This window comes from Dermacentor silvarum, chromosome 11 (genome assembly GCF_013339745.2).
Source record: "Dermacentor silvarum isolate Dsil-2018 chromosome 11, BIME_Dsil_1.4, whole genome shotgun sequence".
NCBI lineage: Eukaryota > Metazoa > Arthropoda > Arachnida > Ixodida > Ixodidae > Dermacentor > Dermacentor silvarum.
The window spans coordinates 75,230,048-75,256,178 of NC_051164.1; the positions used below are offsets into that span (position 1 = coordinate 75,230,048).

The 26,131-nt window shown below is 46.8% G+C and overlaps 1 protein-coding gene across 4 annotated transcripts in view; it reads left to right on the forward strand.

The window, feature by feature from the left end:
• LOC119433874 (serine protease 33) overlaps nucleotides 1-26,131 on the forward strand; it is a 56,954-nt gene that overhangs the window by 23,610 nt on the left and 7,213 nt on the right. For 3 of the 4 annotated variants that reach the window (XM_049659342.1, XM_049659341.1, XM_037701155.2), the window contains exons 3-7: nucleotides 9,948-10,179; nucleotides 12,733-12,889; nucleotides 14,962-15,138; nucleotides 19,041-19,173; nucleotides 24,408-24,579. In XM_049659342.1, coding sequence (XP_049515299.1) covers nucleotides 9,948-10,179; nucleotides 12,733-12,889; nucleotides 14,962-15,138; nucleotides 19,041-19,173; nucleotides 24,408-24,579 — 871 coding nt within the window. The remainder of the gene's footprint in view (nucleotides 1-9,947; nucleotides 10,180-12,732; nucleotides 12,890-14,961; nucleotides 15,139-19,040; nucleotides 19,174-24,407; nucleotides 24,580-26,131) is intronic. The other variant, XM_049659343.1, reaches the window with a different exon arrangement.

The window sequence follows — 26,131 nt, forward strand, 5'->3', positions numbered from 1 at the left end:
TATCAAATATATATTACAGCTAGTAACTCGCTTACTCTTGTGGACTGTCACGAAACATTCAGCTTCGACCATTCGTGCGCCATCGCTGTAGTCTGTCATTTATTGTGCGTATACAGTGCACATATATTTAGGTCTGCGCCCATTCACTTATTCTTGATACGTTGGCGATATAGTGGGCGAAAATTTTCCTCCATTTGGGACAGATGTGTATGGATAACGTGCGCGAAACTTACTATGACAGGAAGCGGCGCTACACCCTTTGTCATTGTTTAACGAGTGGTACTCACTCTTGCCGACGTTCTGGCGATGAAGCCCTTTCTTTGAAGATTAGCGATACAAGGCTGGCGGTTGAGAAAACTTCTATATCCTCGAGGAAAGCCGTACATCACGAAGTGCCGGTAGCACGTTCGGACAGTTGCAGCAGCGGTCCGCGAACTTGGACACACAGATTCATTCTATTCCTTAACATGCCAGTCACTATTTTTGCAGCCAACTACTGAACACCTCTTCAATTCACATGATTCAATCTAGCATGATTGGAGCATAGTGTGTTAGCGAAAACTGAGTAGCATTTTCGATAGCTCAACGCACAGAAGCAAGGTAGAAGCAGTAATGGTTTCGTATTTGTGCGCGGTCGCTGAGGCGAGGTGTGGCGCGCCGCCGTGAGCGCCATCTCGTTTCTCTAAAGCAAACTGCTCCGCGAAAAGGGTCAATATATATATATATATATATATATTCTAATGTAAACACAGTACAAGAGAGCAGCGGGCAGCGTTGGCAGCGTGTCGCAACCAGAGCGGCTCAGGCAATCTCGAGCTCGCGCTTCCCGGATGACTGGCGATGTGGCTGCAGCGCCGGGCATTCGTCTTCACTACAATCACCCCCCATCGGAAAAGGAGCCATCCTGGCGACTCATGGTGAACATAGAATCAAGGGGTCGTAATACGGCTTCAGGCGTTGTACGTGGACGGTTTCACGACCACGACAGCGTTGGTCTGTAGGTGGCGTGACAGGCTCGACAATATAGTTCACAGGCGATGTCTGCGCTACAACACGGTAGGGTCTTGATATTTTGATACAAGCTTGGATGAGAGGCCAGCAGGAACGGCAGGAACCCAAAGCCACACAAGGGAGTCCTGGAAGAAAGTGACAATGCGTGTGATCATCGTCACGTCGAGATTTTTGTTGCCATTGGTCGACGGCTGTAAAGGAACGGGCGAGTTGACGGCATTCCTCGGCGCGGCGGGCAACTTCAGAGATGGGTGTACATTCGGATGAATCGGGTCTGTACGGAAGAATGGTGTCGAGGGTAGTCGAAGGTTCGCGGCCGTACAAGAGGAAGAATGGGGAAAAGTTTGTGGTCGCCTGTGGTGCAGTGTTGTAGGCGAACGTGATGAATGGCAGAATGAGGTCCCAATCAGTGTGATCAGAGGCGACGTATTTGGAGAGCATGTCGCCAAGGGTGCGGTTAAATCTTTCCGTCAGACCGTTAGTTTGAGGATGGTAGGCGGTGTGGCTGCAGCGCCGGGCATTCGTCTTCACTACAATATATATATATATACGTTCTTTTAAGCTCGCCCATCCCCTTTTTACCTCTTCCACGTCACCGGTTTCCCACGCTTAACACGCAATACACTTTTTTTTTCCAACTTTGACATTCCTCTGTTGAGCACGAGGTCGCGGGATCGAAGGCCACGGCGGCCGCATTTCGATGGGGGCGAAATGCGAAAACTACTTAGATTTAGGTGCACGTTAAAGAACCCCAGGTGGTCCAAATTTCCGTAGTCCCCTACTACGGCGTGCCTCATAATCAGTACTGGTTTTGGCACGTAAAACCCCATAATTTAATTTTTTAAATTTTGACATTCCTCTGTTCTATTTCTCTCCCTGTCTCTCTCTTTGACATTCCTAATGCTAACGTATTAAAAGAAATTGGCAGTTTCACTCGAAAGCGAAGCACCTAAAGAAGGCTTAGCGTTGCGTCGAAGGCGTCTCCGAACGCTGGCCGCGAGCAGGAGCACCGACAGCGGCAGTGCAGGCGTCGTGCCTCACTCAGTGGTGCACGAGATGAAATCGAAGGAAAAAAACCAGTGGTTTCTGTCCGCGGCTACAGAGAGGATTCGATAGCTCCACTTGATTTATTGTCGGTTCCGCTCATATAGTGCACGCACCACGGTGTGGTATGCGCGCAGCTGCTCAGCGGGGACGCTAATGTGTGTAGCCGCGAAAGCCAGGACGTCGGCCTGGCTACGACAGAGTCGACTGAGCGGAGCGCGATGGTGCGATTACTTGCTTTCGTCGCTTTTGCAGCCAAACGCCACTCCGCGTCTCCGAAAACCCTTTAACCCGCCGCGCGCGGGCCGCGCATATGCGTCGATGTGGTGACAGCACGGCGGCGACGGCGCCAACGGCGCGAATGCCCCTTGAGGGGTCGTATAGTTGCTATCGCAATAAACTATTTTGAATGTATGGAGTTCTACCTTCAATGCGGAGTTATATAGAAACATGTTCGGCAATTACACAAGCTCTTCACTGATAACAAGCGCTGCAGCATGACACAGTTGCCTCCTGCTGCATCATCAAAAACGACCTTCTTAGTTTTTCTGGCTGCGTGCGTGAGCTTCGCCTGAACAAGTTCTGATGTGAGTGGTAATTATTGTGCTCACATTGCAGTACAATAAGACTTATCGGTCCTACTGGAGGTGTTTTATTCCAGTCTCCCCGTGGATATTGTCCAAAAGCGTGCAGCAAGGTTCTATTGTCAGAGTTACCAACGACTGCTGTAATTTTGACAATAGCTGTGTTTAACTATAACCGTGGACAACTTAAGGATAAAGTACAAGCTCCACCCACGCAAATGCTATGCACCTGCTTTTGATCTTTGAAAGAGAGCCGAGCCATCTGGAGTCCGCTCAAAGCTTAGTGACGTGGCTCTGCTAAAGTAAATGCTAGGCTAATTGGAAAATAAAAACTCGATGTTTCAAGCTAAAATATTACCTTAGGCTGAGCATTGATATTAGGATCACGCATAAAACTTGGCCAGGCGCCCAGGTTTTATCCTAAAACCGGTGAGACACGGACAGATATGTACGAAGAAAATAGCCTTTTTTGAACACGCAAAACTGCCCGACGTAAGGGAAAAAAATCACAGCATATCCACGGGGTGAATGATGATGAGTGGGCGAAGCTCCGGAGGGAATCATCGGATCTCCCGCTTAAGGGGACGCTAGCACAAACGCGTTAGAAACGTGCAGTACTCTCTAGTAAGGGGGAGCGGCCACAGCGTCTTACGCAGCCATTTACACATGCCGGAACGTGCACCGCGTTTGCCGACGCCATCACATGACTGCTGAGAGAGTATACCCCCCGTATTCATAAACGCTCCTCGACTTGAACTTGACTTGCCACCGCCTTGGGCAGCGCGTTCGAAACGCGTTGAAAGTAAGGTGGAGAGGCCACAGCGTCTTACACCAGCTTCTTACACGGGCCGTAACGCGCTAGCACAAACGCGTTAGAAACGCGTTAGAAACGCGGCCTTTCGTTAATGTTGGGTATTTATTGCCATCGTGGTGCGTGTGTCTATGTGCGCTTCGTGGCGTAGTGGTTAGCGCCGCGCGCTCGGAAGCGAGGGGTCCCTGGTTCGATTCCGCGCTACGGACACAACTTGCGGAATTTTTTTTTTCATAAAACGCCGGAAGCGTTCTCCGGAAGCCGGAAGCTGGCTTCCGGAACCGGAAGCGGAACCGGAAGCGGAACCAGAAGCGGAAGTCGGCTTCCGGTTATACTATACGTATACATATATATGTATATATGGGTATACATACATATACGGACACACAACGCCATCTATTGAGCAATTCATAAAACTAGACGTGGCTACCTACTACGACGGGGACGAACGGGTGCCGCTATAAGGAGCTTCGCCCCTAAAAGGTTTAAAGTATCCTTACATGATTTGAATGCGAAAGCATTGTGACTTCTCTGATTGGTTACATCTATGATACGTGACGTCATACATTGTCACGCGTTCTACACAACTCTGCCTTAAATCGCCTTGCTCTAATTTGTACCGACCTTAATCCACCCTGATCTAGTTTGCACTAACCTTAATCCAACTTAATTCACTTGAATCCACCTTGATCTAATTTGTAGCAACCTTAATCCACCCTAATACACCTTGGTACAATTTGTAACAACCTTAATCCACCTTAACACACCTTGCTATAGTTTGCACCAACCTTAAACCACCTTAGTTCACTTTAGTCCACCTTGATCTAATTTGTACCAACCTTAACCCACATTAATCTACGCTGATGATGATGTTTGGTAGCACTCGTTGAGGAAACGCCGGCTTTTCTGCCTAATGGGACTTATAATGTCTTCGCATTAACAAGCGAACCCAACTGGCTGGCGCATCTATGCAAACTGTCCTTGAGCGGGACAGCGTACATATCACATTTTATTCTTAGGTTGTCACCGACTATAGCGGACCTGCTACTTAATTTTACTTATATATTTACCAAGGCGCGAAAATAACGGAAATTATTCGAGAAGAAATGCTGATTAACAAAAAGAAATGCGAAAAAACGAAAAGTTGAAAAATGATAAAGAACCCACACCAAATGTAACATGGTTTAATGAATAAAAGAATGATGCGCACAAATTTCTCGTGACTGAGGTTCGGGCACTGAGAACGTGAGCTCTGTCCACGAGTGTAGGTGTTGGTTATGCTCCAAAAGCACACGCCAGTCTTCTCCGCTACAAAAGAAACAATTATTCCTCCATGACAACTTCGTAGCGAAGCAGTGAGGATTGTAGCTGCAGCACTTTAATTTATTACAGCCTTAAAGCAAAAGCTGATATAGGGACGCGTTATAGCTGCATTCGCAGCGTCGCTGTTGGTCGCGCTAGCTGCCTGCTAATCGTAATAACCGTGTGTTCCTGGTACAGGTAAAATAAGACCACTTTAGCCTTAAACGAACCTGATGCCGTCACTTGTGGGAACGCCGGCTGAAACCAACTGTGCCACAAGTACAACGATTCCACATTCGATGTGGGGTGATACAGATATATGTTCGGACACAGTTCATAGAAATCACTGATACCAAGCGCTGCAGCACGACACACTTACACTTCCTGTATCTGCACGTCATCAAAAACGACCTTCATAGTTTTTCTGGGTGTGCGCGTGAGGTTCGCCTGAATACATTTTGATGTGCGTGGTAATTGTTCCGCAGACACTGCAGTATAATAACGCTCATCGGTTCTACTGGAGGTGTTTTATTCCAGTCTCCTCGTAGATATTGTTCAAAAGCGCTCAGCAAGGTTTTGTTCTCAGAGTGATCAACGACTGCCATAGTTTTGACAATAGCTGTATTTAACTATAACCGGGGACATCCTCGGAATAAAGTACAAGCTCCACCCACAACGACGCTGCGCACCTGCCTTTGAACTCTGAAAGGGAGCCGAGACAACTGGAGAGTACGCTCACAGTTTAATGACGTGGATCTGCTGATGTAAATTATCCGTACGAGCATTATGAACACCACTGCCTCACGAACTACGGGTCAGTGTTGGCGGGCACGCGTGCGCGCTACGATGCACCATTAAACACTAGACGAGCATCGAGGTAAAATTAGCTAAACAACACCAGTGGTATGAAGTGAAAGAGATGATAGAAAAGAAATTGGCCTGTTTTCACCCGAAGGCGAACGCGCTTCGAGCGTCCGTATAACTGCTATCGCAATAAAAGGAGGCAAAAGCCACGAGAGAGAGAGAAAAAAAATTATTAGCAGAAAAGCAGAGAGGTCGGCCTGAGCTGTAACTTGCTCGGGCCTGCTACTCTACACTGGGGAAAAGGGACGGGGAGGAAAAGGGTTAATGAAATGAATGGTGATGATGATGATGATAAGAGGAGGAGGTGTGTGTATATACAAGTTTACAACGTTGTGGCATCTCTAAAGCCGTGCGTCCAGCCCAGTGGCTTGTAGAAAGACTACAGTGGCACTGGTTATCAGGGCTGCGCTGTTTGCATTGGGCCAAGGACCTAAAAAACTCGTCTGATAGGAGCAAAAGCCATGGTTTTACCAAAGGGTATACAGATCGTCGGGCTGCTATGCTGAGCAAACCGGGTTCGAAAACCAACCGTTGTAATGTTTTAATGCGATTAGCATTCTTTGGGAACTTCACCCAGTTTGCGGTATCACGCGCCACTGTCGCTATTTTACGCAGTTAATACGGCTGCGAGAGAGTATGGGCTTCGATTGCTTCAATTGTCTTGAATGGCTTTAAAATCTTCAATTCGCTTCAGTAGTCTTATATCGCGTGCTCTAGCTATTGCTGGCCTGCTTAGCATTTATAGCGACACTGCGTATTTCTTCCTTATAGTTGCTTCGCCTCCTCTCCGTGCCGTGCACATGTTGCCTTGACATGGGACGTTAAGGAGAGGGAAAGAATGCATGCGCGCGGTGCGCGCTATGCTCGGGAGAGAGAAAGAGAACACGAGAGAGAGAAAGAAAGAAATTGTAGCAGCACCAACGAGGCAACGCGCAGAGCTGCTGCCGACGTCGTCCGCGTTTCCTCACGTTCGCGCCGAACGCGCGCGCTGTCCGTAACTGCAGCCGGCGCCTCTGCTGGCGGCTCGGCAGGTTTCGACCAGCCACGCCCCGGCAAGTGTGGAGGCGCAGCTTGGCCGTGACGTCACCGGGGAGATAAAGCTCGGAGCCGCCGCGACGGCGGCAGAACTCTCGTTGACTCTGTGGCGAGTGCATGTAGCCTTGACATACGACGACCAAAGAAGATCCGGATACCCGAAAAAGAAGCCGCTCATCTTGAAGCGCGTTGCGCGGCAAAGCGAGAATGTGCGCGTCGGCGGCGACCTGATTCGGAATACCATGCCTAGCAGCACTTAGCATTTCCTAGCAAACTTAGTCATGCCAAGAAGCTAGGTTGACCACCAGCTCCGCTGTTTACTCCAGATTGCGCACCACTAGTGCAAGCTGCCCACATTTTTTTTTTTAAACAGCGAAGCTGTTTAAGCTAGCCGTAATTTGTGGTTCGTATCAAGAAACTATCAAAAGAAAATGAACTTTCTTCCACAGGCGGGATTGAACGCGCGTACCCCCGGTCTCAGCGAGCGTCGTAACCACTAGGCTATACAGTCACGCTCGCAGACCATGCATTTATGCGAACCATATGATTGCGTTCGAGCGTCGTCGTCTTCGTCCACAGCTGGCGCGTTCGCACGCTCGTGCTTTGCGAAGGGAAGAGGTTTTGCGCGCTATGAGAGCGAGAGAGAGAGAGAGAGACGCATTCACGGAGCGGGTCTGTTGCAACGCGTTGTCGGTGTTGCAAGCTGCGCTATGCAACGCGCAGTGACGACCGTAAGTCCGAGATGCGCGCAAAGAAATTATCATCATCATGAGTAATGAGATGAAAAGTTCGCGCGCACTTGCGGAAAATGCTTGGCTACGATCGCCCAGCTTCGCTGTTTCAAACGTTGCTCGGCCGAGTGCAAGGTTAAACGTTTTTTTTTTCAGTGGCAATAGTTATGGATTCTTCTAGCTCTCGGCGTGCTACACACGCTACCTGATCATGTCAAGGTGAGCTATGTGAGGCACCCGGTGCGTCCTTATGTGCCCCGACCAATGCAGTGTCACAAGTGCCTAAAGCTATAGGCCATGTCAGCGCTGTCTGCACAGGCCAGACGGCATGCCTCCGCTGTGGCGGCAGCCATGACATATCTTCATGCACAGTAAAAGAAATGAAGTGCTTGAATTGCGGTGGACCCCACGAGGCCAATTCCAAGGATTGCCCTAAACAGAAAAAGGAGATAAAAATACTGAACCAAATGAGCACGACAAGTATGTCCCACAAAGGCACAGCAGCGTCAGTGAAACACCGAAGGAGACGATCGCGTCGTCGGCGGGGGCAAGCTGTAGGTGCAAACGAGAGCTCCTTGGCTCCGATTACGCAGGTCCAGCAGAAGGCAGTTCAATCGGCCTCGATCGATCTCTCCGAGCCATTGCTTCAAGCGAGCCTCGCAAGCCCGGAATCGAATATACGGCCACGCTTGCCGCAGCGTACACGGGCCTTACACTGTCAGCGCGAGCAAGGACAATGCACTGAAAAATCACCGTCGGACTCTGTCATCAAAGCGATGCTGCGTCAGATAATCGACGCCCTGCAGCTGCTGCTGACTGGTTTAAATACGCCAGTGGCGCTAACAGCTGCAAAAATTATGCAAGATATATCTATAGACAGACTTTTAGCTACACTGTAGTATAGTCTCTACCTCTGCCCGCGAAGGCGACTGTGCTGTTCTGGCAAGTGTGCACGTACGCGTAGCACAGAAACAGTATGCTGTGCAGCCCTCATAATCGTGTTCACCATACCTACCACCCTCCTTTCTCTTCACATCCTATCTCTGTTATTCCCCCAAACCTCTTTCACTCAGGCCGACCTCTCCACCTTCCTGCCATTAAAACGTCTCTCTCTCTCGGCGTGCCCGTGTGACCCGCCGTCTATATAGGCGGTGCCACGAAGCTAGCGGTACCCGAATGACCGAATATGCTCCATAGCTAATTCGGTTACCTGCGTGGAAGTTGTCTAAATGTTTCTTGCTACACTCGCAGAGCACTAACAGCAACGATAACTAAATTCAGTGGAACGTTACTTCTGTTAGCCTAATATAACCGTTACAGCATCGTCTTTGTAAAAGTAATTTGAAAGAGATAACAACGGGTGGCATTAAAGTAGTGGGACGCACTAGCAAGTGTAAAGCAACGCCTCCTAATTATAGGAGGCGTTGTGTAAAGTCAGCAAACGCACACGGAACTTCGCCACTTCTAAAAAAAAAAAAAAAAGAAACACGTAACAAAAAGCCACCAAAGCGGCACATTGACGCCATGGAAAACACAAGACGCTATTTCCCCGCCAAGTTGTAAGCTTAGCATAGCTTAACAATGTTAATCAGAGGCTCATATAATCCTAACGCGCTATAGGGCCAAGTCACTGCAGACGCCAAGATTCTAGGGCCTCTCGAACATTTTCTTTTGCCCCCTGCAATCTGCGTATGAGCAGGGGTGCCATTCTGGACGCTGCCAAATTCCGCCATATTTTTCAAGTTCGCCAACTCGTCAGTGCTGATTAGCCCACGGGGCTGCTACGGCCTCTCTGATTGGCTCAAAAAACTGCTAATGCAGAATTTGACATTGGTGAGAATAGTGCCCCTGGACACTCTAATTTCGCCATTCTGCCGAATTCCGCCGTGTACACAAGCGAGTGCGTGGCCGCCTTGTCAGCCAATGAGCGCCGCATTTCGCCCCCATAGAAATGCGGCCGCCCTGGCCGGGATTCGATCCCGCGACCTCGCGCTCAGTAGCCCAACACCATAGCCACTGAGCAACGTTCCACGACGGGAAAGTGATCAATGTTATCGTATTTGTTATTTCTATGCATAAAAAAATTCTCGCAAATTTGCAAAATAATTTACCATGCTAACCAAGTAGATATGTAGAAATTGGTTAGTTCATAACCCTCGTCTCAATACCGAAGAACAGCGTTCATCTTACACGTTACCCTGTCTTTTGAACTCCTACGAATTAGATGGCTCTGATTTACTTGTTGTCATCGGAATCTCCGCATTATGTACAGTGCTTAATTTTGCATGCTTCTTTTCGCTGTGATTTCATGCTATTCCGTGGTTTGTATTGTCAGTATATAACTTGTTTTTGTTCGAGACACGATGTCATTACCCTGTTTGTTACAATTCACTTATTGTGCCGATTTTGTGTATACTTTTATGCATTGCTATCCTGATTCTGCCAAAAATAAACAAATCAGGGACTGTGTCAAGCTGCATGCCTGTGAGCAGCATTTTTCCCCCTCAGCCCTCCCATCTAATATGTCTGATGGCAAATAAACTTTATTATCATTAATATTATTAGGTGGTGCGTCTGGTGAGCCAGTACTTCTCGCTGGACGACCACTGCCTGCAGAGCGTGCTGCGTGTGCATGACGGCGCTTCCCGGGAGGCCCCTCTGTTGGCCACCCTGTGCGGTGCCGACCCGCCCGCTGAGCTGATCACGTCGGCCGGGGCCGTGCACCTGGAGCTCGAGTTCCGCGCGGTGCACGTGGGCGAGGGCTTCATGTTCTACTTCGAGCATGCCTACAGGCCGGGTAAATCATGCCGATTCACGCCCACTCTTCGAGTATATGCTCCTCGGTAACCTTTAATTGAAAGTTCACATTTCTACATCAGAAGGGAACAGCTTTTTTAATTTTTTTTACAGATATGTTGGCATGATCTATTGGAGCAATATCCACGTGAAATATGTGAGGGCTACTATATATATATATATATATATATATATATATATATATATATATATATATATATATATATATGAATGTGGTGCCAAGCGTAATAAACATTTGTGACGTGACGCTTGGCACTCCACTCCCGCATATTTTACCTTTACGACGTTATACGGTTAGACTTGACAAAACAGTAGCCATCAGAATTAGCATGGCTGTTACCTTTTAATGTGACAAATGTCATCATAAATGAATTATCGTAATAGGAAGGCTGTCGGGGCTAACCACCCTTCCCTGCGTCTAAGAGCTCCGCGAATTTCTAGGGGTGGGCGAAGGCTAATCCTCGAGGCCGAATCAGATACGAATCGAATAGGGGCAGAAGTGCATCGAATTGAATATCAAGTAATTGTCGAATATATTTCGAATATCGAGCAGCCATTTTCAGCATCAATATAAAACGGTCTTCGCATTCAAGTATATTAACAGCGTTAGTAAGTTTCTGTCATTAGATCGCACGTTATGAAATGTTGTTTATAAAAAAGCCAAAATGAAGGATTAGGAGCAAAGAAGCAGTTTATTCGCCTACTGCAGGACTGATTGTTTAGTGCGCATGAGGGCGGTTTAACCGGAAAAGTAGTGATTTATGGAGTGGGATAACAAGCTCCGCTACGTGACGTCTCATGTTTCAATTTTGCTATGACCACTGGGACGAAATTTCTCGCGCTTGTTGCGCACATTTATTTCTTGATCACGCACAGTTGACGGTTCGAAGTGTTCGGAAACTATTCGAAAAAAATATTTGTATTTCCGCATAGTGACTATTCGATGTGAAGACCGAACCAAATAAGGCCATACTCGATTCGCTGTTAGAAAGTTTCGAATATTCTCTCACCCTTACGAATTTATGCCCGAGGGCAGGGTGCATGCCAATTCATTCATGGGGTGCGTGAGAGCGACTATTGATGTGTTTATTTGAGTGGTTAGGCGGGGGTGTACTTTCACAGGAACTGACGGACAGAGTGAAATAAGAAGATGATGATGATTATTATTATGGTGATGATGATGATGGCAAAACGGTCAAGCCAAGCTGCAGCCGAATATCGTGGTCATTGCACGTGCGGTTGCTGGAATAATTGAGCTCGTTTGCAATGACCAAGCGAGATGGACAGCATCGTTAACTGCGTTGCAAGATGTATCGCGGACCCTTAACGTAGTACGTTGGTCGCGCGGGTGTCACAGGAGTGTATAAGTGCAGCCTGTTAGGTGTCCTTTACAAAACCGATATGTCTGGCTTTGTTACGGTGTCACCGAACTGAAAACTCAAGTCTCGATCTTAAAATATTGCAATGTTGGACTGGTATTTCGTAATATTCTGCTGCCGCCCTTCACTAGAATTGTACTTTTATTTTTAAATGCAACAAAATTAATTCAGATGGGAGCAGAGGTTATTGATATCACTCGTGCGTCCCGCTCGTATTTTGACAGAAATTTTGGAGTAGGCTGTCTTCTTAACCGGACGTGAATAAGGTAATTTGTTTTAAATTTCACCTAGCTCTGTTTCAGGTTCTTTTTCGTCGCGTTTTGTCGAAGGTATTGGCAGTATAAGCCTAGAGAGTGCTGTGAACGAATGGCCGTCACTGTATATACTTGCAGCGCGGAGCGCAGGATATTTACGCCATTAGAAAGTAGAACTATCCTTGAAGTGCTTAAGGTCGAGGGAGGGAACGAGGTTGAGGAAGGAACTTAGGGTCGAAGGAGAGACGGGCTGCAGTAAAACAGGAAAACATGAGTCTTTCACTTTGAAACTTTTATGCTTTTCATGGACAGTCACACAGTTGTGTCGTGTTTGCGCCGTCAAAAACGTGTCTATTTCACACGCTCGCAAATGAGGACATCTATACTAGCGCTTCGGCAATGAAGAGAAACCTAAGGGAGCGGAGCTTCTGCACATGTGCTGCTGCGCCTACTAGTCCGGCAGTGTTTGACAGCTGGCTTATAACACTGAACCAGCGTAGCTTAAACGCGTGTGACGGTTTCGCGCTTGCTCGCAACGCGGAAGAGAAAAACAACAGGAAAGTGAGTTAAACTTAACACTCAGTGGCGCATTTTGCCTTGTTTTGCTGTTGTAAACCGGACGTTTATGTTTTATTTTCCCCTCACCTTAAAGTTACGTGAATCAGAATGTGGGACTATTTTCTTCAGGAGCGCTCTTACTTTTGCGCGCTTTGCGTCTGTAGATTTCCTTTCATTGCCACAGAAAGTTGCCCGCAAGCATTATGCGCCGAACTATAGCACCGAGCTTATCAAGAGATAAGTGAATCACTTTCATCTTAAGGTGCTGACTGTAGGCCTCGAAACATACAACCTCACCTTAGTTTTCATCACCTTGTGCTCACTGGACCATGCATGCTCCAGTGGAGTGCGCCGACGACCTCGTGAGCTGTCGAAACGGGTACCGCTGCGCCAGCAATGATCAGCTGTGTGACGGGAGCGACGACTGCGGTGATGGCACCGACGAAGAGGACTGCTCCGTCTCGGCCGTGAACACCACGGCAGTGTTCCGACCGCCTGTGTACGTATACAGCATGAACGCTCTTGTGTTCGCTTAGCCCGAGTTTGTTGTTATCTCTTCAACCTGTGTGTCTGATGCGTTGGAATTCAGCGGAATGCGCCAACTCACGCCTACACTCTCTTGAACCTTCATCGCGCCTTCGATTACTGCCTGGTCTCTACCTCGATGCGACGCAACGTTACTGCGTCGCTTGTGGTTGGGCGCCGTTTTTACAAATGCCTACTGCTATAGCATCGGAATGATGGACAGGCTAGTACAGGTTGCCGTGTTGCAACACTGCACCTTAGTCACGGTAAGCGTTGACGCTCGGCCTTGTTTAGGGTTGTGTAAGCGCATCGACAACCAGGATGCGCAAGTGGACACATTCACCCATAGTGAAGCAAGTCGGGTCTAGAGACAGAGATGAAATCACTAGACTGATTATTGAAGCAGCAGAAATAGCAAGCCTAAATGACATGTGCGTAAGCATGCCTTCGCTTAATTTGTCAAGGAAGACACTGTCTTTAATGCACGTGATTTAGTTCGCGCGTGGCGCCTTTACCTACGCTCCTCCGCTGCTCCATTGGATTACGTTTGGTAATAATAAATATTGATAATAAGCATGATAGAAGCCCTCATTCCAAGCATCATTATTGCACTACATCGGGGTTTGCCACAACTCTCGAAGATAGGACACAAGCATTCACTTTCGTACGACGGAGTTGCATGTGCATGATTGTTTTAGTGTTTAATAACACTTGTCACAGTATACTTATATCGTTCCCTATACGCTCTATACCTATGCGCGTGTTTTTCTTAATAAAAAAAAAAAAAAACGTTGAGTAATTTATTTCAGACGGAGCCGTAAGCAAGCTTAGCCAGCTTGAAGGAACCCTGTCTTCCTGCAGACTCATGACAGCGAGCCCCGCAGGAAGGTACTAGTAGAACTGCAGTCACCGCGTCGATAGTGAAGCCCAGACTACATGTACGCTTGCCGACGCACGCGCAAGCTCGCGTCTACGCGCCGACGCGCGTAGACGAAGCGCTTGCGAGTGCGAACGTCTGCAGCAGTCTTCAAAGCGCTTCTTGCTATATGCGCCTGATTAAAATCTTGTTACATGCAGGAAAGCTGCATGTAAAAAGATGTGTTGTCGGGTGAGTTGCTTCATCATATGGAATAAATTAAAAGAGCGAAGAAAAAAAAGAGGACATGGAATAGTTCTTTTTTTTTCAGTATTTGCTTTTATTTTGATCACCCCAGGTGGCACTTGTTTTACGCGCGTGTGCAGACCACGTGAACTGTCTTTTTAATTATTCCTGAAGTACATCAGTTAGTGAGTGTTTGTACTGTTCTCTTGTCTCGTCCATGTCTCTCTTTTTTTTTTTTTCTTGCGCTCTTTCAATTTATTTCGCTGCGTGTAGTCACGCCTAACGTTTCCCTGCTAACTGCTCGACTGACCTGACGTCACCGACAAAGCAAGGAGCGATAGTCTCAAATTGCGTAGTTACGACGCCGTTGTCTTGTTCCACAAAACACGCAAAACTCGAGGATGAAAACTACACACGAGACACATAACTGCACATCCTTGTGTGCACCGCCCCAAATTTTCGGTCACGATGTTTCGCTATCATACTGCAAATTATACCAATCAATAGACGATGTGCAAAACCTGCAAGTGTGCTTCTCCACACACCTCGTTTGACCTATCCTGGATGGTTAGGACATTGGTTGGTTAGGTAATTAAGATTAACCTGAATGGATTAGGTAATTAAGGTGTCATTATGCGGGCCGGTGACATCATTCCTGCACCCTTCCGTTGCCCGCACTGTCCAAGCTGTCAAAACGCGTGTCTCAGCTTTAACAGCGCTACTAGCTGGAAAGCGGTCATATTTGGTTAGGGCAAGTGAGACGCGTGGGAAAGCCTGCTTACGGAATTTCGCATATTGTCCATTTAGTCCGCAACGAATACCAAATGCAACTTTATTGGCGAGATTTTTTGTGTCTGGCGTTGTCCTCGGGCCTGTATTCGCGCGGCTGTTTCTGGTGTCCTTAGAATGACGTGTCGCTCCTGCCATTTCTGTCTTCGGGCAAGTTGCGGCAGTGCCCCGACAGACACGGACCGGATCGTGGGCGGTACGGAGGCCTCGATGGACCGGTGGCCCTGGATCGCCCAGCTGCGCATGCCCCGGGACGAGCCGAACGGGTACCGCTGCACGGCCACGCTGATAGCGCCCAAGTGGCTTGTCACCGCGGCGCACTGCTTCAAAGCGTGAGTGAAATGTTTAGCGTGATCGCACTCTTGTCTCCTTTAGTTCTACGCCATCGCACGGTCGAAAAGAGCGATAATGACTTTTATCAGGAAGCACAGCCACACACACACACACGCACACGCACGCACGCACGCAGTGAGAGAGAGAGAGAGACTTTCTCTTCGCACTCCACGCCATGATGTTCACGTATTCTTTACCGCAGTGCGCCCTAGCGTTACGGCGAAGAAAGAAAACTTCGGAAGCGCGGCATTGCTTTCAGATGCACTCTATTCGACAACGATATTTAATTATCTCGGTTTCATTAGAGATTATGGCTGCGCTTATTGTCGCCCTCTATACAATTGCAAACACATGGATGGCTCAATAAACACGACGCAGAAATGGAAGATGCCGTTCGCATTCAGGATGTGAGCTTCGGTGCAGTACAAGAAGGGCATGCAGCAAAGACAACCTCGAGATTCGGCGCAGGAGCCGGCAAGTGGCGCCACCGCACGTTTACTCCGCGCACCTTCAGTGCGCTCGTTGGTTCGCCGGTTGCGTATGGCCGCGTTAGGCGCATGCGCTGCAGAAGTGTATTTGGATTGTGAAGTTGAAGGTCAACTTGGACTTGAATATTTACTCAATTTTAGTGTCATGTACAGTCAACCACAAAAATTTCCAGACCACGGAATCTGAGAAAACGTTCAATTTCCTAGCGGCTTGTAATAGCAGTCTGCAAAACCGAACCTCATAATGTATTTCACATATACTGGTAGAGGCTGTAAATGCGGATACTAGGCTGCGCTGTGGGGCTGCCTACATAGTGAGCTTTTTCTCAGATCTCGTGTTCCGTAAAATTTTGTGGCTGACTGTACATGAATGATTACATTTATCAGCAGGAAAAGGTGCCCTAGCGAAACACTGTAGAAAGAAAAACAAAACTACTAAACAGCAAAAAAAAAAAAAACAATATACATATAAATAGTGGGGTCACAAACCCGAGCTCATTTCACCTACGCAAACAAACGCGGGTACCCCACTTACTTCCTTACAAAAAAAAAAAAAAAAAAGGGACCCAAGTTTTTAGCATAGCAAATCGAATATGTACTACAACATTAAACTACATCGGCCTCTTTCATTTTCTTTACTCCCGTTTCCTAATCATATGTCAGTATTTATTATTTTTTAATAATTACATTGTAAAAAATTCAATTCAGTAAGTCATCGAAAGCATATGCAGTAGCAAGGACATGGCTACGCAAAGAGTCTTTTTTCTTCATCTATTTTCGGAAACACAATGACAGCTAAATATATTACCACACACCTGTTTTAAATACTACTGTTGGTTACGTCTGCGTGTTATACGCTGAGGCGAGTGTTTAATTGATACCGTGGCACAAACTCTTGTCGCTCTATAACTTTGCGAACTGTGTACGCCGCCCACCCCCAATTCCGGTGGCCTTCATCCCATCAATGCCGAAACCCTACTTGGTCAACAAGTGTTGTCTACAGCAATAATTAAAGAAAAGACACGAATTATACATGCCGAACGTTGCCGCGAAGTATTAGCGCCTGATGAGAAGCGCCGTCTTATTTTCCCGACATTTGTAGAATATTTGTCGCCTTTCTTTCTTTCTTCTAACTGCGCTGCCAATCATTCGGTCTCCTTCAAGCGCAGTACAAGACATGCGGTGAATTTCGATGGCGTATTTGGCTTCGGCTCGCAGTTAATTAATTACACACCGGAATTTTGCATTGAGCGCAACGCCTACTTTATTCCCTCGTGTGTATACTGATCCGGAAGAATAACAAAAAAAAAAAGCGGAGACGTTTGTCACGAATTGTAAACAGACACAGCCCTTCGCTTGCAAAACACTGAACCAGGCAAGATGGCGCTAATCCTCGATAGCGTGTGTTCCGTTTCTAAAGAGACACTGAAGAGAAATAAGTATTCTAAATAAGTATTCTAAATAAGTAGTCTTTTTAAAAATTGTTATCGTTAATTTCGCTAGGATGGTGATCACTAGAAGAAAAAATTAAAGCCAGACTTTCTTTTCTTTTTTTTAAAGATTTTGTGCCGGAACCTCAGTACCGGTACACCAGTGTGGCGCATATTCTCATATTTGAGCCGTTTTGGCGCATTAAAGCTTTACTAAACTGGCTAAGTTCAAGGTTTGGCTCTACTAGAATAACTTGCAGTCCATCTTAACCGACTAATGCAGGTGTCACACGGCGCACTTTTGATCGCGTTCAAGCCCGATCCGGATAGAATTTCTCGGTCCTGATTGGCTCCTTTGCGCAAGCTGCGCCAGGGAGCTAATCGAAGTCGAGAATTTCGATCCAGATTGGGCTTGATCGCGATGAAATGTGGTTGTATGACACCGGTATAACAAATGGGACCGAACAGATGCTGGAACGTCACACATAGCTTGCGCGTGAACTTCAAAGTTGCGTCACCCCCCCCCCACCCGTCCTTCGTTGTTGCGTCTTTTCTTTATAGTTAGGCCTCCTCTTAAGGTCAGCGCCCAATGAAAGGATTCGATAGATTTAGCTTGACGTTTTCTAGCAGTTCTGCTCCGACGATTGTTTGGTCCTGACCAAAACACTGTTATAACGCAACGATGAGTGCCGACTATGTGCCGCAAATGCGCGTGTAATATATGCAAGGGAAGTGCCTTCTCGAAGTTTCTAACAAAAACTTGTTGAAGCTCGGCCGGTCTTTTGAAATATAATCTTCTGAAAATGCTGCCCGTTGAGTTACGCTGGTGTATTGCACTGAAGTTCAATAGATTGCCGAAGGGGCAATGTATGAAACGCGACGCGCAACACTCAGTCGAGCGGACTGCGCGTGCTATCAGTCATCAGCGCATGCTATCAGGATGCATGTCCATTTCGTCTGCTGCTGGAGTTTTGATTGGCTGGGCTGGGGCAAGCGTCAGAACGAGACAGACGCCCCCAGCGAATCGGCACTTGAGCAGCGGACGAAATGGACATGTTCACTAGGTGGACATATTCGGGATGTGTTGATTCAGGTAGCCGGCTCTGTCCATAAGGCTATAGGAGTGAGCAGCCAGCTTGGCTAGACTGTACTAGAACTTTTTGTAGCTTGGGTGTGTAACGACAAATAAATTAAGCAAAGTAGACGCACCCTCACGTTCCACTCAATCAGGTCTGTATATTGTCACGTAGTAGTGACAGTGAAGAAAACAAAGTGAGAGAGGCATAAGTTGCAAAACTGTGAATGACGAAACGGACTTTATTGGGCGAACCTGTGCCCACAAAAGCAAGTTGCACTCGAAGGTAAACGATATCGGCGAACACAGTCGGCGATCGTCGAAAATCTGATCAGCGGCGAAACGCGTCGGCTTTTATACATGAGTCATCGAATGTTCCGGATTATTCCCTGGTGCCCGCGTGTCTTCCAGAAAGCTCTAGACAATTCGCGTCGGTCACACAATCAGATAACATAAGCGTCGATGAAAACAGACAACGGAAAGAAGCATCGATAACGTTCTAGAAACTTCCGATACAGGCGCGTCCTGCGCCGAGCGATAACGGTTAACATTTGTGAGCCGGTGAAGAGCGGTCACGTGGCACGTGGAAATATGAGCGCAGACAGCGTTGTATGTTCCGCTGCCTGTATAAGCGCTGTGCGCCGGGGCACTGGCTCTCCCGCTAAGCGGTTGTGTGCGAATGATTACGATATACCGATCTCACTGGAGTGCAGTGTAAGCGCTCTGTTAGGGACGCCTACCAAGTGCTGGGGAACAATGGACCTAATTATTTTCGATAACTGCACAGCCTTAGGTATAAAACGAATCTGATTTTGCGACTTGAATAAAGTCGTATCATTGTTGTTTATCGCAAAAAGAAGCAACCTTCTCCGCTGACAAAGCTAACCATCGAAATTGCTCGGGTGAAGCTCGCTGAAGCCGGACCGGTGGGTGGTGAACCTTCGCCGGCACGGAATCATCCTCCAGGAGGACGAGAGTGTGGTCCGCTACGTGCACCGCATCGTCATCCATCCGGGATACAACGGCTTCAAACCATGGAACGTAAGCTGCATCGAATCCTACTATATCGGCTCCATCCTGTGTGTCCATGTAGTTTGACAATGAGAGTACTAAAATGAAACCTGGTGCTGATGTCTGTGTACGCCGCCAGGGTTGCTATTCTGGGCACCGTCGAATTACGACATATTACTATAGTGTACTATAGTATTACGGCAGCCATATTGTTAGTTGTTCCTTCCTATGACGATTAGCTGACATTGCGACTATACCCTTTCTGATTGGCTTAAAAACGGAAACATGGCGGAAAACATGGCAGACAATTTGACAACATGGAGAAATGGCTGGGGGGGGGGGGGGGGTCATGGCAGGTATCATTACCCCCTCCCCCGCCCTTCCTGGCCTGCCTGCAAAAGGGGCGGAGGGTGCGCAGATCTAATGTACAGTCGTTAGTTCGATGTCCCATGAGCATCTTCGATGGCGCTTTTGTCTTTTGTTGCGCCTGTCAGCTATGCTTCGATCATTCAGCATCGGTTGAAACAGTGAGGTGATGCTGGGTGATGTGAGGTGAAGTAGGTCAGGACAAGATGTGCAGTCGCTGGAACGTTTGCTGAGATTATCCGTGCTTATTGGTATTCCGAGTTGTTTATTGCCTATAGCCTTGAAAAGTTCAATGCGAGATATTTGTAGAAGGTGCCTTCCATCTCTGGGAAGATGGGACTTTTTAATTATTTGTTTGTCCCGTGGAGAGTTTTGCAAAGGAACCTAGACATTTATGGCTGCGCAACAACGACAACCTTGTGGACTTTATTGTACAAAAAGAGAAAACCATTAAGGTCGCTTCTCTGCAGCAGTTTGTAATATAGGGCTTGGTGCATGGTTGCAGGTCGCTTAAGATAAGCTTTAGACAAAATAGGCGTCGCAAAATATCCTAGCGAATTACACTGTAGAAGTGTGATAAGCGAATATTGAAAAAATAGTTAACATTACATATTAAGACGGCTTAACTCATTTTTTAATTGTGATGCCGCGAAATGTTCCAAAGTGTATAGTACGCGAAAAATAAAGTAGAAAAAGGAGAGGGGTGGGGAGCTGCCACGTACTTTGGCCCCGCTAATGAAAAACCATGTGCATGCCTATTCTCGGGATTGACAGGAAGTTCGTAGATTCACTTAAACTTCGTCTCTGTGGCGTCGAATGACCTCGCGGTTCTTTATAACATCTTTGTTTCTTTGGTTCACACATTTATTGTATGACCGCAATTAGCCTCACCTATAGCTTCTGTAGTCTTCATAAATCGATGGTCTGAAAAAAAAAAATGACGAAAGAAAATAATTGTTTAAAATATGAAGACCTGTACGTTGGACGCCGTGAGTGTTATACATTGCCAGCGTTATCTAGATTTAGCGACACGTACGCACCCGAGAGAGAGAGAGAGAGAGAGAGAAATAGAAATAGAAGACAGGAAAGGCAGGGAGGTTAACCAGACGCACGTCTGGTTTGCTACCCTGCACTGAGGAAAGGGGGTATAGGGATGAAAAGAGAGAGAAAGAAAATAGAGCACAGTTTCGCGCACATTTGAAACTTCGCACGAAGTCTACAAGACGGTCGCCAAGACCTGTCTACTTGAGGTAGTGCAACAAGGCTTTCGTGGCTTTCTGTGCCATCGACGCATAGGGCCATGGTCCAAGGATCTTCATTTCAGAAAATGGTCGAGTCCAGCCGGTTCAATGCTGTCCAGAGAGCTTCACGCTCGACGTCGAACTGGGGACAGAGACATAAGACATCAATTGTTTCTCTAGTTCCACACGAGTCGCACATAGGCGTATCCCCAATTCCAATGCGGAACGAGTAGGCCTTTGTAAATGCCACCCCGAGCTAGAGGCGGCACAAGACTGTCGCCTCAGAGCGGGAAATGATTGATGGCACTTGTCGCTTCAAGGATGGGTCAATTTTGTGGAGATGAGACTGCGGGAGGTTCAGAGAAGACCAATATTTGTATGTCATAGCTTTAGCCACGATATAAAGTTTTCCTGTAGCGTCGGTCCTGGATAAGGGGGTTGGGACTGGGACTGGTCGGCCTTCCAGATGAGCAGACCGGGCGGCTTCGTTGGCGAGGTCATTACCAGCAATGCTGGTATGTCCCGGTAGCCACTGAAATATAATTTCATGCCCTTTAGCGATAGCTATGGTGGTTTTATCTTATCTCATATACCAGCTGCTCGTGAGTCCTGTGATAAATGGCAAAATGCAGATTCTGAAGTGCTGCCTTAGAATCACAAAAGATGACCCACATCTGAGGTGTCTCTTGCAGAAGGTATTGTACAGCAGCACGCAGGGCAGCAAGCTCTGCCGCCGTTGATGTTGTCACGTGTGACAGTTTGAGCTTGAGTGTCGTAATTTATTTATGTGCTGGAAATTACATCGTGAAACGAATTCATTGATGACGTAAAAAATTAACATTGCTTAAGGATACGTTGTGAGTTTAGGACCGTTCCCGGCGCACGGTTCGGTGCACAGGGGCTGTGATGTTCTGCTGCTGGGCGCGAGCTCGCTGGTTCGATTCTTGGTCCTGGCGGCCGCATTTCAACGGGGGCGAGATGCAAGAAACGTTTGCATGCTCAGGCTTAGGGGCACCACGTTAACGAGCCTCAGTTAGTGAAAATTACTCACAAGCCCTCGGCTACAGCGTCTCTCATAATCCACTGCGCAGTTTTGAGACGTTCAGCCGACCTATTCACGATGAAATCAATTTGAATTGTGACAAAAAAAAAAAAAAAACAGTAAGAAATCCTACAGGCATACTTTGCCACCGAATCGATGCCAAACCTTGCAAGACATCCAGGTATGATGCACATGGGGTTTCGTCAAATCAGTTCTGCTGAAATCCGCAAGGGGGAGAAAGATCTGTGACTCGTGATTTTTTCGGTGACTGAACGGTATAGCAGCGGTGAATTTCTATATAGTATAATCTTGATGTGAAACTTAGTGTTTTAAAACTTGCATATACCACAGTACGAAATTGGGCAGGTCGGTTGAGCCAGATCCTGGCTTACGTAAAAAAACCTGCGCAGGACATGTCTTCATTCTTATCGAGAGGCGCTATCAGGTTTGTCTATACTTCATTCGGCTAAATGTCACAAATACTAAATACTCCCTTTTAAAAAAATGAAGCGGACACGATCGGCCCTGTGCCCCGTGTACAACGTGCGGGAATATACGTACAGCCCACATCATCTGCTCTTGCAGGCTATTCACATTAGAAAGAACAGCCCCAATGCCCGCACTGAATATTCACCCAAGAGTTGATCCAAACACATGGCCTGTAGATTAACGATGTCTGTGCGTCTAGCGTAATGAAGGCACTATTAGCCTTCCCTAGATGTATTCTGCTCACAATGAGACACCTCGTTCCATATCGGCGTGTTCTTGCGTACAAATGGAGGACGAGGACGCATGCAGTGACAGAGAGAAGCGCGAACTTCCAACTGAATGTTATTAGTGGGGCACGGTGTAGCTCATGCACAATACGACGTGTTTCCGGCGGAACTAGAATGACAGGCAAGAAGAAGCCAACAAGCAATCGAAATCACGGGGTGACGCTAACACGCGAGGAACGCGCTGAAAGCCCAGAAATGCCGAACACACTGGGCCGTGACAAGCGAGGTTGAAGCGGCGGTCCATGCGACAAATAATCTGCCTCATTTTGCGACAGCCCTATTGACGCAACACTGACACATTTCATACCCATGGCAGGCGATTAATCTGCGCGACCTCAGCAGTCGAGGCCGTAGATTACAGTGACCAACTTGCCCACACCAGTACCCTACTCAGACACTTTTTATGGCTTCATCATCATCGTCGTCATCATCATCATCATCATCATCATCAGCCTATTTTTATTTACACTGAAGGACAAAGGCGTCTCCATGCGATCTCCACTTACCCCTGTCTTGTGCTAACTGATTCCAATTTCCACCCGCAAATTTATTAATTTGGATTCATATTCTCCTTTCTTTAGTGCTAAATTCTACCGTGCCTTCATAGCGGCGCGCCCAACACACCATTTCATTAGATCTGTGCTTATAGGTGGGTGTATGAGTTAATGTGAACTATGCTTAAAAAAAAGAAAAGGCGAAGCCTTTGGTGCTCATGAAACCAACACAGCGACTGAGTAAAGAGGGAGAGTGAAATTGTTTTCCTTTTTTGTTTCGTGTTTTGCTTCTGAGTAATAGTTTGCACAATTCTTTTAGTTACGATAACCTATGCTGTTGTTGCCATTCCAGTAAACTTCCATTTGTCTCCATGTTGTTAGCAACCAACTCTAGAAGCCTACATTATTTTCGTGTTCTTATAAACGTAATAATTAATCCTAATTATTTACAAAAAATTGGATGTCGTTTAAGCTTCGCCTTTAAAAGTGGAACACGATAGCGTTATCGGGCTCCGTTCGCATCACATTTTTCTTTATGAGTTGGCTTCACTGCACCACACAACGTGAGAAAGCTAGCTTACAAAGACCAAGCCTGGACTAATCCCCTTAAAGTCGGCTTCACTTTTAAACAAAAATGCATTGCTGGGAAGCCATTTTTACAGGAGCAATTTAAACCGTCTTCTGTGAACATGTGAAGGCCCTTGGACCTTTTCTTTATTTTATTAATTGTGTGCTATTGCACTGCCGTGCGCGCGTGTACAAAACGGCTGTCTCTCTGTCTCTCTCTCTCTCTTTGTGTGTGCGTGTGTGTGCGTGCGTGCGCGTGCGCGTCTTTAAATAAAGAATACGGAAAATTCTGAAGGCTTCTAAAGGAAGTTACCAACACTATCGCAGTTGACTTCATCCACTTGCTTAGTGACTATGGTGTTGGGTTGCTGAGCACGAGGTCGCGGGATCAAATCCCGGCCACGGCGGCCGCATTTCGAAGGGGGTGAAATGCGAGAACACCCGTGTACTTAGATTTAGGTACACGTTAAAGAACCCCAGGTGGTCCAAATTATTTCGGAGTCACCCATTACGGCGTGCCTCATAATCAGATCGTCGTTTCGGCGCGGAGAACCGCATTCTTTTTTTTTTTATCCACACGAACGTCCTAAGTATTTTTTATTTAAAGATGATGCACATCGAAGTTTAAGGTTGTCTTCAGTCTTGACAACACATGGAGAAGCCGCGATAACGAGTCACCATTATCATAGGCCCGGAGATAAAGGCCTGGGTCACCTGTTAGCTGGGACACCCGATGAATACGGCGTTGATGCGTGCTGTGCTCTATACCTCGCTACAGCACACGACACCGTGGCTCTGGCGGAAGGAGCATGACCTGGCCCTGATCGAGCTGAACGCTCCCGTCCCGGAATCGGAGTCGGTGCAGCCCGTGTGCCTACCGGTTGATCCCGACTACTGGCCGGCCAAGGGAACACTCTGCCGCGTCGCCGGTTGGGGAGTCACTCTGGACCGTAAGTGCCGCCCATCCCGGCTTCAGAATTCCAGCTGTAGGGTTTTAGGACCACCATCGAGCTTCACACGCTCGTTTTCGACGTGCACTGCGCTCGCTTCGCCGACCCTCAAACTTGCGTGCAATCTGCATAGCCTTATTTGTGATCCTTGTTGTGTGGAGCGCATTGTACTACGTACACGCAGAATCAAAAGTTTGTTGGGTGCAGGATGCGAGAGCAAAATAAAACACAATATTTCTTGATCCTGGACGGGTAGTTTGGATTTCAAGTGCGCTATGTGTTTGTTGATGTGCTTGTTGATGTCATAGTTTCCCGATGCAGCGTTCTGTTGCTCATTACGTGCTACAGAAAAGTGTTTTTCCGAGAGTGAAAGAAGCCCGCGAATACGCGCAAACTTGCCGCGCGACTGGCGGGCCGCTGAGGCACTTTGTGTGTATTCGCGGGCTTCTTTCACGTTCGGAAAAACACTTTTCTGTAGCACGTATTGAGCAACGAGACGCTTCATCGGGAATTTCGCATGTTGCTCTAAAATTTTCTCACTGACACTTTTCATCTAATTACAATATTTGAGAAGATGAATAATTAAGTAATACTAAAGATGTAATTAGGCATAATTATGTAATTAAAATATAATCTGAATGTCTCCAAGCGACGGCAAACAACATTACCTTGGTTCCGTCTAGCTACGTTGCATTTGCATAGTTTTAAATCTTGGGGCATGATAATTGGGATACCCTGTATATATATATATATATATATATATATATATATATATATATATATATATATATATATATATATATATGCGGACACACGTAGAAGCTGGCCAAGCTGCTACGAGCAGCTTTTTTCTCCACTTTACCCCCGCAAGGCGGCTGTATTTAGTTTTTGTGGCAATAAAGCATACATACATACATATATCATAGCATAAGAAGACGATTAATAAAAATCGGGCCCCTCGATCCCCTTTCTTGTTGTTCATATATATATATGTATATATATATATATATATATATATATATATATATATATATATACGAAACCCGTTTTGCGTCTGTTGCTTTATTTTCTTAAGTATTCCTCCGTTATTAGTAACTCCGCTCTCAATAAGTGGCGAGGAGTAAATGTTTAAATAATGCCGTATACGTTTCAGGCAGCGCCTGTGCGTTTGGTGCTTTTTGTCTTTTTCAGAATAACCAATTGAATGCAGTAAAAAATAAAAAGTAGGAAACTATCACAGGCATATTATTTACCTGTGGTAACACCTCCGGTGAAAAGTATGCTTCGTACTTGTCGGTCAAGCCATTTCCGATGAGGTGACGCTTGGCATGTCCTAATAATATCGGAACGTTGAACGCCTTTCGAAACAATTTTGATGCACACTTATGACAGATATAGAGGCCAGGATCACAGTTCACTGTTTAAAATTAAGAAATGAACGGAGACTCAGCAGACCTTTGTGCACAGTTAAGCTATAAGCTTTAAGTTAAGCACGCATTCCAGACCTGTGCTCGACGTGGCATCGCAAGAATTCGCTGCTTGCGTATTACAA